At 37.0% G+C, this 19,626-nt stretch overlaps 3 protein-coding genes across 4 annotated transcripts; 2 read left to right on the forward strand and 1 right to left on the reverse strand.

The window, feature by feature from the left end:
* Window positions 1–108: 108 nt before the first annotated feature.
* Window positions 109–8,854, forward strand: LOC135678407 (protein AE7-like). Its single transcript, XM_065191183.1, has 6 exons — window positions 109–261; window positions 1,855–2,045; window positions 5,703–5,808; window positions 5,903–6,002; window positions 8,424–8,469; window positions 8,562–8,854. The coding sequence occupies exons 2-6, from the start codon at window positions 1,922–1,924 to the stop codon at window positions 8,660–8,662; spliced, it is 477 nt and encodes a 158-aa protein (XP_065047255.1). The 5' UTR covers window positions 109–261; window positions 1,855–1,921; the 3' UTR covers window positions 8,663–8,854.
* A 339-nt stretch (window positions 8,855–9,193) lies between these two features.
* Window positions 9,194–13,197, reverse strand: LOC135678408 (uncharacterized). The gene is made up of 4 exons (XM_065191184.1): window positions 12,919–13,197; window positions 12,430–12,828; window positions 10,150–10,564; window positions 9,194–9,591 (listed from the first exon to the last, which is right to left on the reverse strand). The coding sequence occupies exons 1-4, from the start codon at window positions 13,169–13,171 to the stop codon at window positions 9,393–9,395; spliced, it is 1,266 nt and encodes a 421-aa protein (XP_065047256.1). The 5' UTR covers window positions 13,172–13,197; the 3' UTR covers window positions 9,194–9,392.
* Window positions 13,198–16,346: 3,149 nt separating this feature from the next.
* On the forward strand, window positions 16,347–18,061 carry LOC103990430 (inositol-tetrakisphosphate 1-kinase 1). 2 transcript variants are annotated; one of them, XM_009409561.3, is made up of 2 exons: window positions 16,347–16,503; window positions 16,589–18,061. In XM_009409561.3, the coding sequence occupies exon 2, from the start codon at window positions 16,643–16,645 to the stop codon at window positions 17,660–17,662; it is 1,020 nt and encodes a 339-aa protein (XP_009407836.2). In that variant the 5' UTR covers window positions 16,347–16,503; window positions 16,589–16,642; the 3' UTR covers window positions 17,663–18,061. The 2 variants fall into 2 exon arrangements, with proteins under 2 accessions (XP_009407836.2, XP_009407835.2); XM_009409560.3 differs by having other exon boundaries at window positions 16,351–16,515.
* Window positions 18,062–19,626: the final 1,565 nt, after the last annotated feature.

Here is a 19,626-nt window from a genome sequence, read left to right on the forward strand (position 1 = left end):
GCCCGCTTGCCGAACCGGACTTCTCATCGGCTCGGTTCGATTCGCGATTGGCCTCGATAAAGTCGGTACCACTTGACTCGAGTTTACTGAGTCGATTCCACAAGTCTTGTATAAAAGGTAAAACAAAAAAAACACAGCACAAAATGAAATATAAAAGTACATACGTACCTCACTCGCGACGAGGCTACGAGCCCTAGCCTTTTCGGTTCCTCTGCCTTCGCCGTCGGCCAAGAGCGGAGCTTCTGCTTCATCGCCCCTCTGGTACTCTTCTTCCTCATCCTGTTCTCTTCTCTCTTCCCCTGTCCTGTTTTCTCCTCTTGTCTCCCGTTCTCTCCCCTCCCGATCATTCGACACCTCGTGCCTTGTGTTGTGAGGCTATTTTGTTCACTCTCAAAATATGTTTCTTTATTTCTCTCTGTTTTTTCTTCAGATTTTGTCTTCTAATTCAATGTCCACAGATTATACATGTTGGTGGCACCTAAAGAACCAAAGGGAGAGGTCTAGTGATATTTTGTTTATTCTTGTTCTTACTTCCAATTTGACTTGATCGAATCTTATTCCGAGGGGAAGTGGTGTGAGATCATGATAAAACAATAAACACCGAGCGAACGAGAGCGGAAGATGGTGCTAGCAACGGAAAACTCTGGAGTTGAAAGAGCCTGGCTCATTTGATTGATCCTGTTTCATCAACTTTGTCCGACCTTCCTTTCCCATACGACTAGTTCGTCTTGCATTGCATGATATTGTTTGATTGTGGTTTTGACAATGGTGGTGATATTGATGATGATAATGATGAGTTCCCAAGCAAAGTGGAGTAGTGCATGAGGAACTTCTAAATAAAACAACAACCTTTTCTTTCTTTCTTCATTGTGTCAATTCCGCCCCTTATATTTGACTAGTCTCATTCCTTTATTTAAAATTTATTTTTTGGTGAAACTTGATTCTGCAAGTTCATAGGGTAGTGATATTGTTCTATTGGTCCGAATTTAGAGAATGGTCTCGTGCGCAAGTTGGATGAAGAGTATTCTTCAAGAATGAGTTTTAGTTTGATTTGATTTAAAAATCCTCATAGAGTGTAGACATTGTACCCCAATAATCATAGTTGTTATTACTTGAATAAACACCCTTTTAATTGTTAAATAATGATGATTGGACAATGTCTATGGAGATATTATATATTGAAGCAAAAAGAATTCACCACTCAGTTTATTCTCAATCATTGGGGTTTGTTGTTTAATATTTGATGCTGAAAAAAAAATACAAATGTTACAGTTCACACAAGGTCAAATCAACAAAAATATGACATTAGGAACTCAGAATTCCTATTTCAATCACTTTTATAGTCAGTAAGCATCAGTCTTGAGTTGAGATTCCTGAGTTATAGAGAGACCAATTGAGCCATTGTAAGTCTGAAAAAAGAATAAAACACAAAACAATAAAATTATTGTTCATTCAAATAAGAGATGACTACTTTTTGGCCTTAACCATGAGATATAACTGCTACTTCCTTTCAAATACTCTTTTGAATTCAAATAGTTTGTGATGCTTTATGTACATTTGCAACATTTAAGATCTAAACAAATCTTCTGGAAATAATATGGATATACTGCTGGCTCAGCAAGGAATTGAGTTAATTAAAGTCTATATGCAAAGTGAATGCAGACTTTTTTGCTAGCTGTAAACCTTTTTTTCAGCTTTAGGGTTCACACTTCGCCTCTGTTTCTCATCGTAATGGAATCTGTATAATCTAGAAGTGGAGGGTGTTTCTTTTTTATGTTTTTATATATTGTCAGTTTATTCAATTCTGTTTGTTGTTAACTTATGATGATGGTTGAGTGAACTTTCTTTCTACAGGAAGCACAAGGCAAAGACAGAGCTTCATCACTTTTACTCTTTGCTTATCCTGGCTAGAATACAAGAAATGGTGGTTGGATTGCTCAATGCTAATCCCATAGTTTATAAAAAGAAAGAACGCCGGGCTCGCAATGTGCCAACCGTCATAGATGAGTATGCAGTGGAGCCGATTGATGAACAAGAAATTTTTGGTATCCTTTTCCTGAAACATGTTTGACTATATACCATCTTTTGATCCATTCTGATGTCCTTTCTAGGTTAAACGAATAGTCATCCAGGTTCTTCAGCTTTTCTTCTTCCTAATAATTTGAACTGGCTTGGTTTTGTGACAACAGTGACATAAAAAACATATATACGGATTATAATGTAATAACAGAATGAAGCTTGTTAAGATGTACATATGAAAATGAAGTTGATCTAAGTGTCATGAGGCAAGCATAATAAGATAATTGATTTTTAATTTTGGTCCATCTTTTCCTAAAATCTTAGTTAATTTAAGCCTTTAATTTGATTAGCAGTGTAGGGTTTCTCTGTCTCTCATGACATAATTTTGAAATATAAATATCAGTTGTGATGTTATTTTTTTGTTGTCCTCAACATTATAGGATTTGACACTTCTAGGCTGCTCTGTTGGCAGACCACTCATGAAATTGGCTCATGATATGACTTGTAACATATGCATCTAACGACAATGTGGTCATCTAGATTATTTGTATGGTTGAATGCTAAAATATACGTCTTGAGGTATATAAGCAGATGCTGAAGTTATTAACTGAAACTTAAAATTTCGTGAAATGGGTAATGCAAACCAATGGTAATTATATATAGTTTCAAATTGAAAACACTGGGTTTCAATTGAGGTTGTGTAGGTTTAGGTGGTTTGAATTTCAACCTAGCTTTTACCTACTAATGTAAGTGAACAAAAGTCTTTTCTGGATGTTATTTTTTATTCTCTAGTCAAACATTTAGAAAGAACATTTCAATTGCCATCATTTTTCTAACCTTTTTTCACCATTATGGTTTTGGCTGTGGATTAGCTCAAAACTAAGAAGGCTTCATGGGTGATTCGACTGAGTTTTTGCACTAGCTAGCTATTCAATGCCATCTTGCAAAAGTGATGCCAAATATATAGAAAAGATTTGCTAGGGCAAACCAGGGATTAGCATAGAGAATATGAGTTTTGCATATCTTTCTATGGTGGAATAGCATTTTACCCTTACAAATTTCAATACAGCCCTCCAGATGTTAAGATCCTCCACATACCTGCCCTTTAACATGCATCTAGAGAACTCAAGTTAACCACTTCTGTTTGTGGTTAACATAGTTCTTTTTGAGCTAAAAAGTGTATACAAGTCTGAAGTACCTAATATGCCCCTAGTATTCTTTACATCACAAGTTCATAACTAGTTTTACGAGGGTTATATCAATTAGAGTTTCAACTAATACTCAAATCTGATGGACCTAAGTGCAAGGGTTATATATGCAAATTTTTAGGTTTCTAAGGATACATGCTAAAACTAAATTAGAGGGATAATTCTGAAGCTACCGACTTTGTAGGAACATACATGTAATTTTGCCAAAATGTAAAGGCTTGATGAGGGCAGGAGATCTTCCTTTTGGTTGCGGTTTAAGCTCACTATAGGACATTATATCCATTAGACATAATGGACATTACATGTAATGTTCATCTATAACATCAGATTACTAAAAGACTCACCGATACTATTATTATGATGTCCAATAGAATATGAACATTTTAGTTGAGAACTGTCACATTTAAGAAATTTCACCAATTAACATTGTCATAGTGTTTTTTTTTAGAACATTGTTGTGTTGGGAAGATCTTGTTATGCTATTTTTAAAAAAATAGGTGCGCACATTTACACCTAATGGTCCTAACCATGAGGTGTAAGACTAAATCAGTTTCCAATTCTTGCATTTGTACTAATGTTCTTTGTTCCTTAGCAACATTGATTGTTGTTATTCACTTATATGATGGGAATGAGATCTGCTGCTTTTGGTTATATTGTGCTAGGCACATAATTGTATTCTTAATGGTCTGTCAGAACTTGTTGGCTTTTTATGATATTGTCATAACCTATTAATGTTGATGTTTTACCTGCTTTCTAATTTTGCTTTTGTTTCATTGAAGAGTTTGTTTAATAAAATTTTAAGATTTAGACAGATACCTAATGAATAAAACAAGAGCTTTGCAGTACCAATTTATAAGAACATGGAGATTTTAAAATTGTTTAAATTATAGAGGAATTAAGATAATGATTCACATTATAAAAGAAGTGTTTTGAAAAATTAATTTGGGTATATGCATCAGTAGTAGAAGCTATTTGTTAGCACAACTAATGAAAAAGTTTAGAGAGATAAAAACTTATGACAGTGTCCATAAAACTGTATTATGGTGGGTTTATAAAAAGAAGTGGTACTCACTAATTATATTGATGATATAAAAGATATGTATGATAATATAATGATTAGTATTAGAATTTTAAGCAGTGTATCTAATGAGTTTCCTGATAGTATAAGATTGCACTAAGGATCAATTTTAAGTCCTTATCCTTTTAGATTGGTAATCGATGAACTTATTAGTCATATATAGAATTGACCTCCATATTATAATTCATTTGCTGATAACATTATTTTAATTAATAAGAGTTCAAATAGAATTAATTCTAAACGTGAGGAACAGAGACAAATCTTGGAAGCTAAGGTTTCTATATTAAATAGAACTAAGGCTGAATGTATGAGATGTGATTTTGATTTTAGTAATATTAAAAAGAAAAACTAAAGATTTTAAGTTTAGATGGACAAAAAGCTTTAGTAGATATCTTGAATTAATTATTTAATAAGATGAAGATTTTCTTTTTGTTAAAGTTAAGTGGTGAAGATGAGATTTGATCAAGAGATCTTGTTATTAGCAGTTAAAGTCTTTACTAGCTAAATTGACCAGTATCTTCAAATCTATAGCTGACGTGTTGAACCATTTGTCTAAGGTTGGCAAGTGAGTGAGTATAGTACACTACCAAGTGACTCAGGTATTTCATCATTAGACCAATATCTTATACTGAAAATTTGTGTAATGAGATTTTAAATGCTTCATCTTAGGTGAACGAGTCAGGTATTTGTTAGGTAAACCCTTAATATTTTGGGTACAAATCGATGAAATTTCAAACCCCTCAACAGAAGATGAGTGAATAGGTGCACCATCAGTAATATTTTGTGTAAAAAATTTGTCAGATAAGGTTTGCAATCTAAGGGTAAGTGAGCAAGGTAGACCATCATACTATTATTTTAGGTGTCAAAAAATAGAGAGATTGATGATGGATAATTAATGTAGAGAGGTCTATCAAGAGTTTTTTTTGTAATCATTGAATTCCTTTTAGATTAAAAGAAAATTTTCATATGAAGTTGTTGGGTCAATTGTGCTTTATGATCTGAGTGTTGGATGATTAATAAGTGTCTGTGTCGTTGAAAATGTTGAGATGGATATGTGGAGTTATTAGGATTGATAACAAAGAAATATCATGAACAATTAGGTATAGTTCCGACGTCCGATAGAGGATAAAATTGGAGAAAATACATGTGCTTAGGAGATCTATGAATCTTGTTACCAAAAGAAGTGAGATGATTTGTACCGGTGGTGCAAGGAAAGGTAGAGGGATATCTAAGAAGACTTTATTAGAATATTGTTTTGTACAGTGTTCAATGCTGTAAAAGATCGATGTAGCCGAGTTCAAATAGTTGGAACATTATGGATTGTTGTTGTATCTTTGCTTTTGTTTCAGTGCATGTATTCTAATGTATAAAATACTTTGTTTTCTTGACACTTTGAGACTATATAAGAGATATAAAGGACCCAGAACATCCATATTCGTTGGAAGAGTTGAAAGTGGTAACAGAGGACTCGATTGAAGCCAATGATAAGCAGAGTTATGTTAGGCAAGTCAACATTTTGTTGCACTTTCATAGGGTCATTTGGTCAATCATATGGTTATGAGAGTTGTTTTCTGAGAATTATTTACTTTTTATGCAGGGTCACTTTTACTCCAACAATTGAGCATTGTAGTATGGCTACGCTTATTGGACTTTGCCTTCGTGTAAAGCTTATGCGCAGTCTTCCTTCTCGTTACAAGGTTTGTTTCTCAGACCAGATCTTTTAGTAAGAAGGATGATGTGCCTTTTAGATGTAGGACTTTAAAAGAGTCATGACCATTGCTGCTTATAAGCTACAACATAAGCTTGTTTTGGATTCAAACCAAACCCTCTTGACCTGATAGATTAATTGAGCAACTTGTTGGGCTTCCTTTGGAACTTTGTACTTTCAACCTGCTACCAATATGGATTGGGCTACAGTTGGGCCTAAATCTAAACCGAACATGATCTGATGATCATCAAAAGATACAGTGGCTCAACCAAAGTGAACCCAATCAAATTTGTCATCTTAAGGTGTATACTCCACCAAAACGTAGAAGTTTATAGTGCCCATTTTTGTCCTCATACTTCTAATTAAGCATTAGAAAACTTAGTTTGGTACTGATACTAGTCGGTTGCCAGATCCTTTAGGTGTTAGGATCAATCCACGGTATAAGCTAATCATTTGGTACAGTTCAGAACTGGCAAGCTTACTACCGTGTTATAAGCTAATTATTCAGGACAGTACAGAGCTAGCAAGCTTACTACCCAGTGACTTAATACGGTAAGTTTTCCAGGTGGTAAACTTGGTTTCAGAAAGGATCAAGCCTAATTACTCGATCTGCATGTCAATCTGCCATCAGGCTGGTACATATGGGTCTGTATTGACACATGTCCAAAATTAAAATCCATGGTTAGTTGCTAAATATCTTTCTGTACTGACTGGCATGATTGAAATCAAAACCCATGCTTTTGACCAAGGTATGTATGCTGTACCGAGTACCTGACCCATACCTGTGTACCAAAACATGGTATGCTGATACGTGTCTGGTACGCTTTTTTTGAAGGTTTTGGCATCCGAAACACTAAAAGAACTTATCCGTGAACGATTCCTAACTAATAAAGTCAAGATTTATATAATATAAGCGGGTGAAGTCTAGAAAATAATATGTTGGGTTGAAATATATACATGAAAAGGGTCAGCTATGGAATCTAGGTACACAAACAAGTTAAGATTCATCTAAAATAATAGTCCTTGTTTCAGTTTTAGGGTACCTTAAAATCATTTGTTTATACCTTTGGGAATACATCCTACAAAGGCAGTGTTTGGAAAGGGAATATGAACATCATGAATCTAGGAAGATGTTGTTATTTGATTAAGTTGGAAGAGGAATTAAAAGGAAAAAAAAGATGGAAGAGGAATAAGTGACACAACGAAAAGGATACATATATTGGTTCAAAAGGAAAAACATATTATTATTGAGAAGCTTGATTAAAGCTGCTTCCCTTGGTTCCAAGTCTTTTTGAGTGTTTGCCAGAGTGCCAGTTGGCTTACCAAGCTGGTGATTGTGGAATTCTGTTGGTCGATTGTTTGAGAATACAGTTATCCCTGTGAAGCTAGTAAACTTCTCTGAAAAGGGAATGCACTTTGGCACAGGGTTTTCCAGGTGCTGATTTTTTAATGAGTGGCTTGGCTTCAGAAAGATGAATGCCATGACAGACCAGTATATGATGATGGAGGCTAGGTTAATGAGTTATGTTTTGCTGTAGTTGGATGCTTCGGTGGCAGATTGAATGGAACGGGCCTCAACAAGGGAACTAATACCAGAAATGCTGTCCATTATTATTTATTATAGCTCTGCTTCTATTCCTAAGCTGAACTAATTGCCTACCCTTATTGTTATCCTGATCTCAAGACAGTTGCTAAATAGGAGCACAAGTACCAGATCAATGATATATACGGACAATACTGTACTGGTGGTATATCACATACAAATTAGATCCCAATTGGTTCAAATTTCTATGGATATTTGTCAACCAATCTCTGGAGGTTGGCATAGGTCTATACTTTATTCAGGATATGCTGATATCAAATATTGCCCATTGTTCAACTACTTTATTCATGTATGGATCTACTAACAGCACATGATATGAGACCAATATCAGAAACATATAAGGCAAGATTACAACTTCAAGACTTGTGTTTTCCTTACCCACCTTCATGCCACTAGATGTAGTTTTAGGCATATAATGCGGGAGTTGTATTGCCTTAGTTACTTGCTACATTGTATTTGAAGAGTTGAATCTATGGGCAATTTCTTATAGGTGCTTTAAGAACATAAACTCCTGTCTACAGTTCAAGTAGTTCAGTACGGATCATTACTGCAAGCCCCAATTAAACTCAGAAGAATCGGGGATTAGATTTCACAGCCTAGTCTACTGGAACTGTACGAGTAAGCCTTGGTACTATTTACAATTAGAATATTATAGGTAAAGTTGTAGACAAACTGTTTGGTACTATTTACTAGATTTGCAACAGTAGAATGTTCTAACCCACTACTCGGAATGTGGGAGACAATTGTTAATGTTGATCATGCATTTAAATCTTGATCTGCTCTTTGAATATCTACGTTTTCTTGTAGGTGGATATCAGGGTGGCTCCAGGAAGACATGCAACTGAAGCTGAAGGTAAATGCATTCTTCCTATTTAAACTGCTGACCTCACCTTTATTTTCGTTGCTGGTACCAGCTTTTGTAATCATTTCATTTCTCATTCTTAGTGAATAAGCAGTTAAACGACAAAGAACGAGTTGCGGCAGCTCTGGAGAATCCCAACTTATTGGAATTGGTTGACTCATGCTTAGAGTCGACGTATGCGTGATCCATCGGAAACATGGGATACACGTTTCTTTGTTGTTATTGGTGTTTGCCTGTCAAAGGAGTTCAAATTTGATGAACTTAGAAGTGACATTTTCACGTCAATTGGAAGAATGCATGAATCCCGTGTGTGTACTCCATTGTTTTATCTGTGACATGCCTGCGGTATAGATTAATGAATAATGTCTTTTGAGAATCCCCTCGGGTACAATAGAAGGGACTAAGTTGCTTCATGTGGGCTTGTCCTAACAGGAATCAGATTGTTGCTTGCTCATCACCTTGACGTGAAACAGATATGACTCTTTATGTCAAGAAAGGATAGATTCAAACAAAAGGATAAAATAGAAAGTCAAACAAAATAAAAAATCTGCATACTTCTCTATAATTTTTGCACAATGACACATCACCTGGCAGCTCAACTTGTGTTTCCTGTTATACCACTAAAATAAGCGAGCTTATATTTTCACAACCATTCTGAGAATATACAATTGTTCTGAACAATCTAAAAGAGAGAAAGTAAAAAAGACAATCTAACTGTCTTAACTGTAACAAGGCATAAATTAATTATTTTCCAGGGATCCAACAGTATTTAAATATAACAGAATCCGATTAAAAGATGAATTTGTTCAAACAGAGCAGAAAGAATCAAACTCCAAACAGTTACTGTCATAATCCACAGATGTTCGGGTCAAAACACAATTGCTTATTTGTTAATACTTCGAAGGATTATTTTGTCATGCACCTGAGTGACACACTTGTGACTTTGCAGTTTTAGCCTTTAACCTCTCCATGAAGTACGGATTAGCTTTGAGTTGGTCCTTGACATAGGCGTTTAGAGTCTCTTCTACCAGCTTATCAGCTTTTGCTGCATCTTCTATCAACGCATAGAGTGTCCTAAGACAATCCTTTCTGTTCTCCTCCCGATGTTCAAACCTGAAAGTGACAAGGAAAGTTTTCACATGGTATTCTGGTTTGTTTACTGGGAGTTAGGACAAGCATGTTAAATAGAAGCAACCACAAAGATCAAGAGATTTGTAACCTTGTAGAACTGAGAATTGCAGAGTAATTAATGTGAAAAAAAAAGGCTATTGTGATTGCTTAATCATCTAAAACCATGCCCGAATGGTGTTATCATTATGTAAAAACTCGTCAAACTCATGCAGTTAAATGCTTCAGGCCACTCCTGCTCAGGGAGATGATAACATCTTGAAATCATGCTTCCACATATAGTTTAAGCATGCAAATAAATATGCAGCACTGCAGCTTATGTATGCTTGCAGGGCCACCTACAAGTTTGTCGCATAAGGATGAACTATCGAAATGGAAGATACAGAGAAGAGGCAGACTTCCAACAAAGCTAAGTCGCATGAGGTATAAGTACCAGCATAGAAAAGAAGGCTAACTGTCAAAATATTCATGAGAAACTACAGAGCAAGATGACAAGCACATATAAGTACACAGTCTGATTTACTAAGCATGAAATCAGCATACCTTTCACTGATTATAGTGAGCTCATCTTTACCCGCATTATACCTTTTGCCAACTACTTCCCTTAATCTCTTAAAAGCGTGCCTTGAAAGACCCAGCTCCTTCACAGTAACTGAAAGTTTAACTTTTCTATTCTGTGGGTGCCATGCATCACCACCAGGAGCAAATACGACACGGGACTCCCATCTTAAAATAGGTCCTTCACCAGGCGGGTCATCTAATTCTGCATTCTTGTCTACTTCAGCAATTGCATCTTCTTCAGGAGGTTGTTCTGCTTCCATTATTTTGGCATATTCCAGAACCATCTCATCCTCGAACTCTTTAAACAACTGATAGGCCTGTTCAGGTTCAAGCTCTCCTCTCTCACACATGGCTCCCAATTCTTCGAACTTTGTCTCCACCTTCTGTTTTATCTCATCTAAGAAAATGACATAATAAAAAAATAATTTTCAACAGAGAGTAACGAAGTCGGATCTTGAAACTGGTATAGAAATTCAACACAAATCAAATCTTTAAACGGTAGTGGCCATGGCCCATAGAAGGAAACCTCTCCCTTCTCCCATTATGTATAACAAAGAAAGGTAAACTTTGGGAAGCAGGCAGAGAGCGGGAAGCACACAGTTTATATCCACTTCCCATCAAGAAGCTCACATGCACAAAACATATGCTTGACACTATTTATGTATATCATAAACTATGCTCACCACCAAATTGACTCTTGAACAGTTCTAAAATTAAAGCAGCAGCTGAAGAGATCTTCTGATAAAGTTGAATCTATCAAAAGAAAAATTTTCAAAACACAATAAAAGAAACTGATGCAGGCAGGAAACAGAATTAGAACATCTTTGGCAAGTAATGCCAATTAACATGCCATTACTCGTATGCAACAAGGGCAAAATGCCTGTGCTTCTGATGTAAGACATTTAGAAAGAAAAAAAAAAAAAAACATAATTTTGGTGTTTAAACCTAACACGTAGCATGAACATAATTTTGTTTCTTTTCATGCTTTGTCTAGGATCAACCTGTGTTGTAAACAAAACTAACTTAAGAAAATAAGATAAACAGAGAACAAAATTAGTGGGTCTGAGAAAGCAAACAAAAACGAAGCAGGTCTCACAGGAAAAACAAAAAGGAGGTGGGTCCGAGAGAGAAATCCGAGACTAGGTGGAAGCTTAAAAAGCCAACTATTGTTTTAGCTGTTTTCTTCAGATAACGGCAAAATATGCATGTATATTACACAAGTAAAACCTATTTTTAATTAAGCATGCCAAAATTCTACACAAGTAATGAATCTAATCTAATTCAACGTAACCAAGTAAAGTATCTCCAAACTATCAAATTGTTGCAGGAGTGGTCCACAAATGTGCAAAGACTTTCCACACTGATTTGGTTACTGATGTGGTGCCCTGGTTCTTCAAACTGATCATACTGGGCTCAAATAGGGCTGATGAAGTATCATAGCTAAACTAAGGATTGGTTAGTATCTTGATTTGGTGGGCAATACCAACAAGAAGGTGATGCTTGGGTCACGCCTAGGCCTTAATTGATTGGACGATCAAATTTGAACCTAGGTCAAATATAAGAATCTAGTCATCACTATGAGTAAAGTAGCATTGACGAACCGTGTGCCAGTTAACGGTCATGCACATAGCATCTAATTTTAGAGGAACTGTGCATACAACTCTGAGCTCAGTCTCAAGCCCAATAACCAACTTTAAATAGTTTACAGACACTATTTTGTGACGGCAATGAGAATAGAAGACGAGCAGCTTGTTGGCATGCGAGTATTTAAAATATTATACCCACAAACATTCAACACACTATAATTGTCTAATACAAGAAAATATTTATAAGTATTATTTTGTTGGTTGTACATGTAATTCAAACTAAAGCCATTGTATTTATTCCAGGTAGTTCACTGGAACACACACAATTCCTTACAGTTTCAACACCTGAAATAGTTATCCAAGACCGGGAGCTCTAATATCCTGGTTCGACTAATCATGATATATAAAAATCCATTGTTGGGACTACTATACAACTTGCATTAAGTATACATAGATGTTGGCAAGTGGTTATCACATTTAAATTTCCCTAATAGTTTCATCTTCTTGTATCAAGTTATCAACACTTAATTTCTTCTTTGCTTGACCGCTGATCACGATATAAACATCAAGACTGGGAACTGACTATTTAAGTTGCATTAGGTTGAGAAAAAAATGGTAGCAAGTCGTTATCAACTAAAGCTGCAGTTTTACTTACAGTTCTTTTATGCTTCTTTACCTGGTAGGAGTTTGTCATAGTTGAGCATATCCTCCAGGATCTCCTCGCACTCCTTGGTGTCCTTCAAGAACCCCATCTCGGTGGCCTCCCTGATCATATCATCCCATTTGCGGTCATCCATATTGAAGAACTCATCGCTCATCAGCTTCTTCTCCACATATTGCCTCGTATCGTAAAGATTTTCTATCTCCTCATCCGTATCGTGCAACTCCTCAAAGTCCGACTCGAACTCCCGGTCCTTCACATTCGACAGCGGTGCCATCCGCAGCTCTTCCATCAGCTCGTCATCGGTCTCCTCGTGCTTCTTGGACAAACGCCGCGCCAAAATTGCTTCCAAGACCGACCCAAGAGGCTCCTCGTCATCCGCCTCGTAGTACTTCTCCAGACGGCGCTTCAGCTCTAATCAAGCATTAAAAAAAAGGAACAAAAATCCAACTTTTCGTGAGCAAAGAAATAAAAATTTGACAGAAAGTGCAATAAGGTTTCCACCTTTGTTGCTGACGTCCTCGATGGGGGGATCGGCCTCGCGGGCTTCGGAAGCAGAGGCCGGTGGCGCCGCGGAGCTGGATTCAGAGGGAGGAGGTGGGGTTTGGGAGTCCGAGGGCGAGGAGAAGGGGCGGAAGGCGGTACCGAGGAAGGGGACGGAGGCGGAGGGAGAGAGTTTTGTGAGAGGCGGAGGAGGGCGGAGGTGCCGGGCCAGGAGATGGGCACGACGGAGGAGCTGAACTCTCATGTTCAGCATTAGGTTTCGAACAGAACGAAGAACGAGAAAACTCGGACCGGTCAGATGGTATTCATTTTCCGTCGAGCGAAAACCCGCACCGGTTCATATCGAACCGGGTTAAGGATGGCCCGGTTCAGATCGACCCAAATGCCGAAGCGGTGCCTGACCCAGTAATTCTTTTTGGAGCTAATTAGTACTTAAGATTTTTATTATGATTTTTATAATTTTAAAAATAAAATAAATAATCTCATTATCTTAATATCTTCTATTGCATTCACAGAAAACATAACACGTGATAATGAATCAGTACGAAAGTATAATAAAAAAGATAATTTTAATATTTCTTTTATTTTTAATAATTTTATCGATAGCAATATAATTTTAATATTTAACATGTTAAAAACGAAAATGATATTGAAATTATCATTTTGTCTATCATTGTCGTTCAAATAATTGACAAGTTAAGATAAATAAGATTATTTATTTTACTTTAAAAATTATAAGTAGCCCTTCTTTTCCATAATAGCACCAATCTGTATGATCAATTTCTACATGCTTTTGTTGATGAATAAGTCCAAACGTTGACACGAATCGATTTGGGTTAATTTGGATTAGAAGAGAGGTGTTATTTTCTCTTACATAAAAGATGCGTTGGATTCACATATTGGTGGCTTTTAGGTATAGATATATTTAATTTGCTTACACATAATTATTCAAATCAAACTCTAACACAACTTAAATATTTAACTCCTAATTAAGAGTTTGAATTCCTTTTAAAGCATCATCTCGAATGGAATAAAGTTCAAGGAAAAGAAAATCGAAAATAATATCAACATTTGAATATTTGCTGGATGCTAATGAGTAATGCTTGAAAATGTTCAAAGCATTTTATTTGATAACATCAACTATCCTGAGATTATTTTTCATGTTAAGGTGGCTATGTTTAATCGTATATATATATATATATATATATATATATATTATTGTTTTATGTTTTTTTTTTGATGATTTTTAGTGAATTGTATGGATTTTCATGGCAATTGAAAGTGAGCAATAATCTTGATTTTATACCGTCAATGGGTTTTTTTATTTATTTATTATCATATATTAATAAGTTTACATAGTTGTCAAGGAAGTCTTAAAAGTCATCTAAAGTCAAATCATGCATAATGGTGACAGTATTTTAAAGTGAAAGTTATATAATTTGTAATTAAAAATAATGTAATATAAAAAAAGTGTAAGCATGTATCAAAATTCCTTTTTTTTTTTTTTTTTTTAAGAACAGGGGTGAATTAGTGCAGCAGAAAACTTAATTTATGTTTTAACAGTTAAGACATGTTCACTACAGTACGTCAATTGCTCTTCCAGCGAGCTTCCGATGTACTTCCAACGAATATCCGACAAACTCTCGGTAATACTCCGGTGGACTCCTGACAAGTTTCTAGATTTTACGATGACTTTCTTGGCAAGTTCCGAAAAGCTTCTTTGGCAAGCTTCTGGACTTCTCGGTCGATTCCGGTAGAACTTCCGACGAACGTCCGGAGTTCCGACGAACTCTCGAGCTCCCAATGAGATCTCGATTTTGACTCCGACATAACATCAACTTTATGTCTTACTATTATCGTAGTTAATCCTGTATACTTTTCTTAACATATAGATTAGATCAAACAATTTATAATTGACTTTATCATCAAAATTCGAGATTCATCGTTCATGTGGATGTCCTCGTCGGAGGAGGAATCCGGAAGTGGATGTAGGTTACATTGATGAACCATTCTAAAACTCGATTTACACTTACTTTGAGCAATTTACTTTTATAGCAAACTGCCTCTCCTTCTTTCTGTACTTTTACTACGTCTACGTCTCACATACGCTTTCAAGTTAACACATTTCGAGATCATTTTTTAATTGTACGAAGATTTTACGAAACCGACACTTTTCATTTGTGTAATTTACATTACTGTAAATTTTCTTAATCTTCTCTTATACTTTTACGAAAAGCTTTTAAGTTCAAATTCTCTCCGAAACTAAATGAACCAAAACCATTTTCATCGGAATCGGTTTTAATCGAAACAAAGTCTTTCGAAATCACAAAAGTTTTTTGCTGCATTAATTCACCCTCCCTCTTAGTGTCGCTTTTGATCATAACAATCAAAATATATATTTTTTAAAGGGAAATCATTAATTTTTTCTTTAATTTTATTCCATCCATGTATGATGCTTCAAAAGAATTCAAACTCTTAATTATGAATAAAAATTATATTTTAAATATGTATTGACATAAGTATTATTTGATAAAAATTATATTTTGATAATTTTAAAGCTTTAGATATAATTATAAGGTACTTTTAAATTAAAAAAAAAATCATTAGCATCCCACAAATAATGAAATATCATTTTCAAACATTACTTTCGAATGTTTGAATAATTTTAATATTTAAATATCTTTAAAAATAGTTAAATATTGATGTTATCAAATAATACTTATGTCAATATATATTTAAAATATAATTTTTTTTATTATTAGCAGACATTGAAAGTATTTAATAACTATATATTCACTCAAAATTTAATTATATATTAAAAATATAAATATGGTTTCAAATGTGTCTTGTTAGCTATCGCGATAGCGTTGGAGCGAATCCCCGCGAAACCGTTGGAGCGAATCTCCTTAGCGATTCTTCACCCTGACGCTAAAGAAATAGTGCGAGCCACCGGAGAACCGCCGGGGAAGCTGCTCTCTTTCCACGACCCCAAGATTCTCGATCACGGGCTCCGCGAGCAAACATAATTCACTTCACGCTGACGCTGAAGAAACAGTGCGAGCCACCGGAGAACCGCCGGGGAAGCTGCTCTCTTTCCACGACCCCAAGATGCTCGATCACGGGCTCCGCGAGCAAACATGATTCACTTCACGCTGACGCTGAAGAAACAGTGCGAGCCACCGGAGAACCGCCGGGGAAGCTGCTCTCTTTCCACGACCCCACGATTCTCGATCACGGGCTCCTCGAACAAACATGATTCACTCGGGTCCGTTAAAGCGCCAACCGACGGTCGTCAGGCCGCCACGCGTATCAGCCAATGATCACACCGAAGCGTGGGCCATCATCCTCCGGTTCTGCTCACCTTCCTAGTGAGATCTATTGACCTCCAGAGGGTCACAGTCGTTCGAGCATGAACTCACCGCAAGTGATCTCACCCTGTAGACCTCGAGCTATAAAACTCCCCAGCCTTCCCCCTCTTCTCTTCGTCTCCTGCTTCTCTCTGTCTCTCGCCCTCCGCGCCCACCCGGCGGGTGTTCGGAGAACGAGAAAAGGGAAGAACCCTAATTTTTCTGCGCTTCTCTTCATGTATTGCCCTTGGTAATCGATAATTTAGGTTGAGGAACTCTAGATTAGGATCGATCTGTGCTCTAAAATGTGGTTTGTTTCGTAGGCGATCGGAGATCGAGGAGGAATTCGAGGTGTTTCTTAAGATACGGAGCTTGTTATGGCGGAAATTATAACTCCTCGGAGATTCGTGGTAGGGTACGCACTCGCCCCAAAGAAGCAGCAGAGCTTCATCCAGCCCTCGCTTGTCGGTCTCGCACGCGAGCGTGGTATCGATCTTGTCGCTATCGATGCATCACGGCGCCTCGCGGATCAGGGTCCCTTCGATTGCGTGATCCACAAGCTTTATGGTGAGGATTGGAAGGTCCAGCTCGAGGATTTTGCAGCCAGGAACCCTAGCGTTCCTATCGTTGATCCACCCCTTGCCATCGAGCGCCTCCACAACCGTATCTCCATGCTCCAGGTCGTGTCTGAACTTGAGATTCCCCAGGTGAGGGAGACCATTGGGATCCCGAGCCAGGTGGTGATCTATGATTCCGGCGCCCTATCCAATTCTGGGGTCGTCGGAGCCCTCCACTTCCCGGTCATTGCCAAGCCCCTGGTGGCCGATGGAAGTGCCAAGTCGCATAAGATGTCGCTTGTTTTCCACCGCGATGCCCTCCTTAAGCTCAAACCGCCCCTCGTACTGCAGGAGTTTGTGAACCATGGGGGGGTCATCTTCAAGGTGTATGTGGTGGGAGATTATGTGCAGTGCGTGAAGAGGAAGTCCCTTCCGGATGTCTCTGAAGAGAAATTGGAGTGCTCTGAGGGATCTGTCACCTTCTCGCAGGTGTCCAATATGACGACGCAGGACCCAACAGAGGTCGAGTATTACATGCATCTGAATGAGCCAGAGATGCCCCCGTTGAGCTTTCTCACGGAGATAGCAAGGGGTTTGAGGCAGGCCATGGGATTGCGCCTTTTCAATTTTGATGTTATAAGGGATGTGAAGATCGGAAACCGTTATCTTGTGATTGACATTAACTACTTTCCTGGCTATGCAAAAATGCCATCTTATGAGAAAATTTTAACTGACTTCTTCTGGAACATCGTTTATGAGAACAAAGAGCAAGATCCTGGAGGCTTAGCTGTTGGCGATAATGACAAAGAGAGCAAGGTTTTGGTCGGAAATCATCGCTAGATGGCAGAAGATATGGATAATGTCGGATGAGGTTTGAAGTGCTTTCATTCTTCTGGAAACCGGTTTTCATCTGGTACTTGAAAGTTACAATTTCCACTTCTCTGCCAACTAAGATGATAAGAGCATATATGAAAGTCACTGCCTGATTATCGTATCTGGCTGAATAAGTAGTTCAGTAGTTCACTCTTTTAGGCATTTCTAACTTTGGGATGGGTTCATTTGGTTCTTACATTGACAATGTACATCCTTACTTTTGTGCCAATAATTAGGTATTCTCCTTTTAAGATTGCATTCTCTAGTTAGAAGTGGAATAAGATTGGTATTTCATTCAAAATGACTATGTTCTGATTCCAATCAAATAGGCATCTATACTACCTGAAATTTGTGATTTGCTGTTCCTTTTTTCTGGCTCAGTGCATATGAGTCTAAAGAGTGTTCACTTGCATGAGAATTTTGGTTATGATTGTTTTGGCAGTTATTTTGACCAAAATGTCGTGCTTTGTGTAAGTTTGCTGATTCACTTCTAAAAGCATTATATATTAGCCCAAAGCATGACTCTTATTCCATATCTATAGCTTTTTATTCATCATACTCTTATATGTGATTTAACCTGGGATGTTGCCTTGCTTTATTATGCTTGTTATTGAGAAAAGATTCATATAGTTGGCCCTAAATGATTAAGACATTGTGACTTGTTCTTGTTGTTGTTATACTCTTTTTTTTCACTTGTTGGTCCTATCCATTAATAATAGGATATTGTTATCTTTTCTTTGTTTTTTCTTGATTAATATTTCCTTGTGCATTACATAGTATATATATATAGGTAAATCGCTCAGTTTACCTCTATGCGAGGCAACGTCACCTCGGATTAAAAAAAAAAAATTTACAGGCGACGTTGCCTGAGAATAGAAGAAAAAAAAGAAAATCTTCGCCTCTCTCTGCCCTGGGACGCCGATGCCTCTTCTACCTCGTGCGGATGAGAAGTCGTCGACAAACGAGGAGGAGAAAGGTGATCTCTAGGTTCTCCCTTTTTTTCCTATTTCTTTTTTCCCCTTCTCCCTCTTCTTTCTTCTCCCTTGGTCACTTTCGACGATAACGCCTCAATCGATGCTACCGCTCAATAGCAGGTGGTCTGTGTACCGGTCTGTTGATGGACCGGTACGTACCACTCAGTACGAGCGGTATTATTCGGTATTGCAGACCTTGATTGGAGGTCCCAAGTACCAACTTGTCTGATAAGTGAAACAATTATTTATAATACTTAATTGAAGGTTCTTAAAGCTAGACATTGGAAATTTGCAGGAATAAAAATGTGTTGATGATAGGTTATATGTAAATTTTTATCCAATGTACTAGGCTGCTGACAACACCCACAATTTCCTACGTGTCTAATCAATCGGTGTGTGCCATTCTAAAAATAAACTGATTATCACAAACTAAAGATCACACAAGAAAAAAAGGATCATATACTTTTAGTTCGGCAGGCTTTTCTTCAATCTCTGATCTTTTTCAATGTTGAGAAGTTGACTTGAGGCAATGAGAGGTTAAGATGGATATTTATGGTCTTTCTCATTCAAAACCTATATGGAAGAAGTGAAACATGGCCCGGTTAAATCATTTTCGATGAACTAGAACATGAGTTAATGGGTTTGGGGTTTTAATAAATGAGTCTTGGAATGTGATTTTCTTGGTAAGTTTTGGGTCATGTGCTCATATCAATGTTGTCAAAGGCACCAAGCACTACAGATGTTAGGCGCTAAAAGGTGCCAATGTTTTAAATTGCTCAAGGCGCCAAGCGCCTGCCTAGCCACTCATTCGATTAAAGCAAGGTGTCCACGTTATAAAAGATAAAAAATATAATTAAGGATAAAAATAATCATTAAAAAAACTTAAATCAAAGATGAGTTTTATATAATTGAATATGCAAATGGCTACCTAAATCATTAATTACATATATCTAACCA

Source organism: Musa acuminata, chromosome BXJ1-7 (assembly GCF_036884655.1).
Source record: "Musa acuminata AAA Group cultivar baxijiao chromosome BXJ1-7, Cavendish_Baxijiao_AAA, whole genome shotgun sequence".
In the NCBI taxonomy this organism is placed as follows: domain Eukaryota; kingdom Viridiplantae; phylum Streptophyta; class Magnoliopsida; order Zingiberales; family Musaceae; genus Musa; species Musa acuminata.

Bases quoted from the DNA above. Each gene is read 5' to 3' on its own strand.
- LOC135678407 (XM_065191183.1), top strand. From the start codon at position 1,922: ATGGTGGTTGGATTGCTCAATGCTAATCCCATAGTTTATAAAAAGAAA. The intron at 5,809-5,902 runs GCAAGTCAACAT...CTTTTTATGCAG, and splicing joins GATAAGCAGAGTTATGTTAG to GGTCACTTTTACTCCAACAA. The intron at 6,003-8,423 runs GTTTGTTTCTCA...GTTTTCTTGTAG, and splicing joins GTCTTCCTTCTCGTTACAAG to GTGGATATCAGGGTGGCTCC.
- LOC135678408 (XM_065191184.1), bottom strand. From the start codon at position 13,171: ATGCTGAACATGAGAGTTCAGCTCCTCCGTCGTGCCCATCTCCTGGCC. The intron at 10,565-12,429 runs GTAAAGAAGCAT...TCATTTTCTTAG, and splicing joins CTATGACAAACTCCTACCAG to ATGAGATAAAACAGAAGGTG. The intron at 9,592-10,149 runs GTATGCTGATTT...TGTCACTTTCAG, and splicing joins CTCACTATAATCAGTGAAAG to GTTTGAACATCGGGAGGAGA.
- LOC103990430 (XM_009409561.3), top strand. From the start codon at position 16,643: ATGGCGGAAATTATAACTCCTCGGAGATTCGTGGTAGGGTACGCACTC.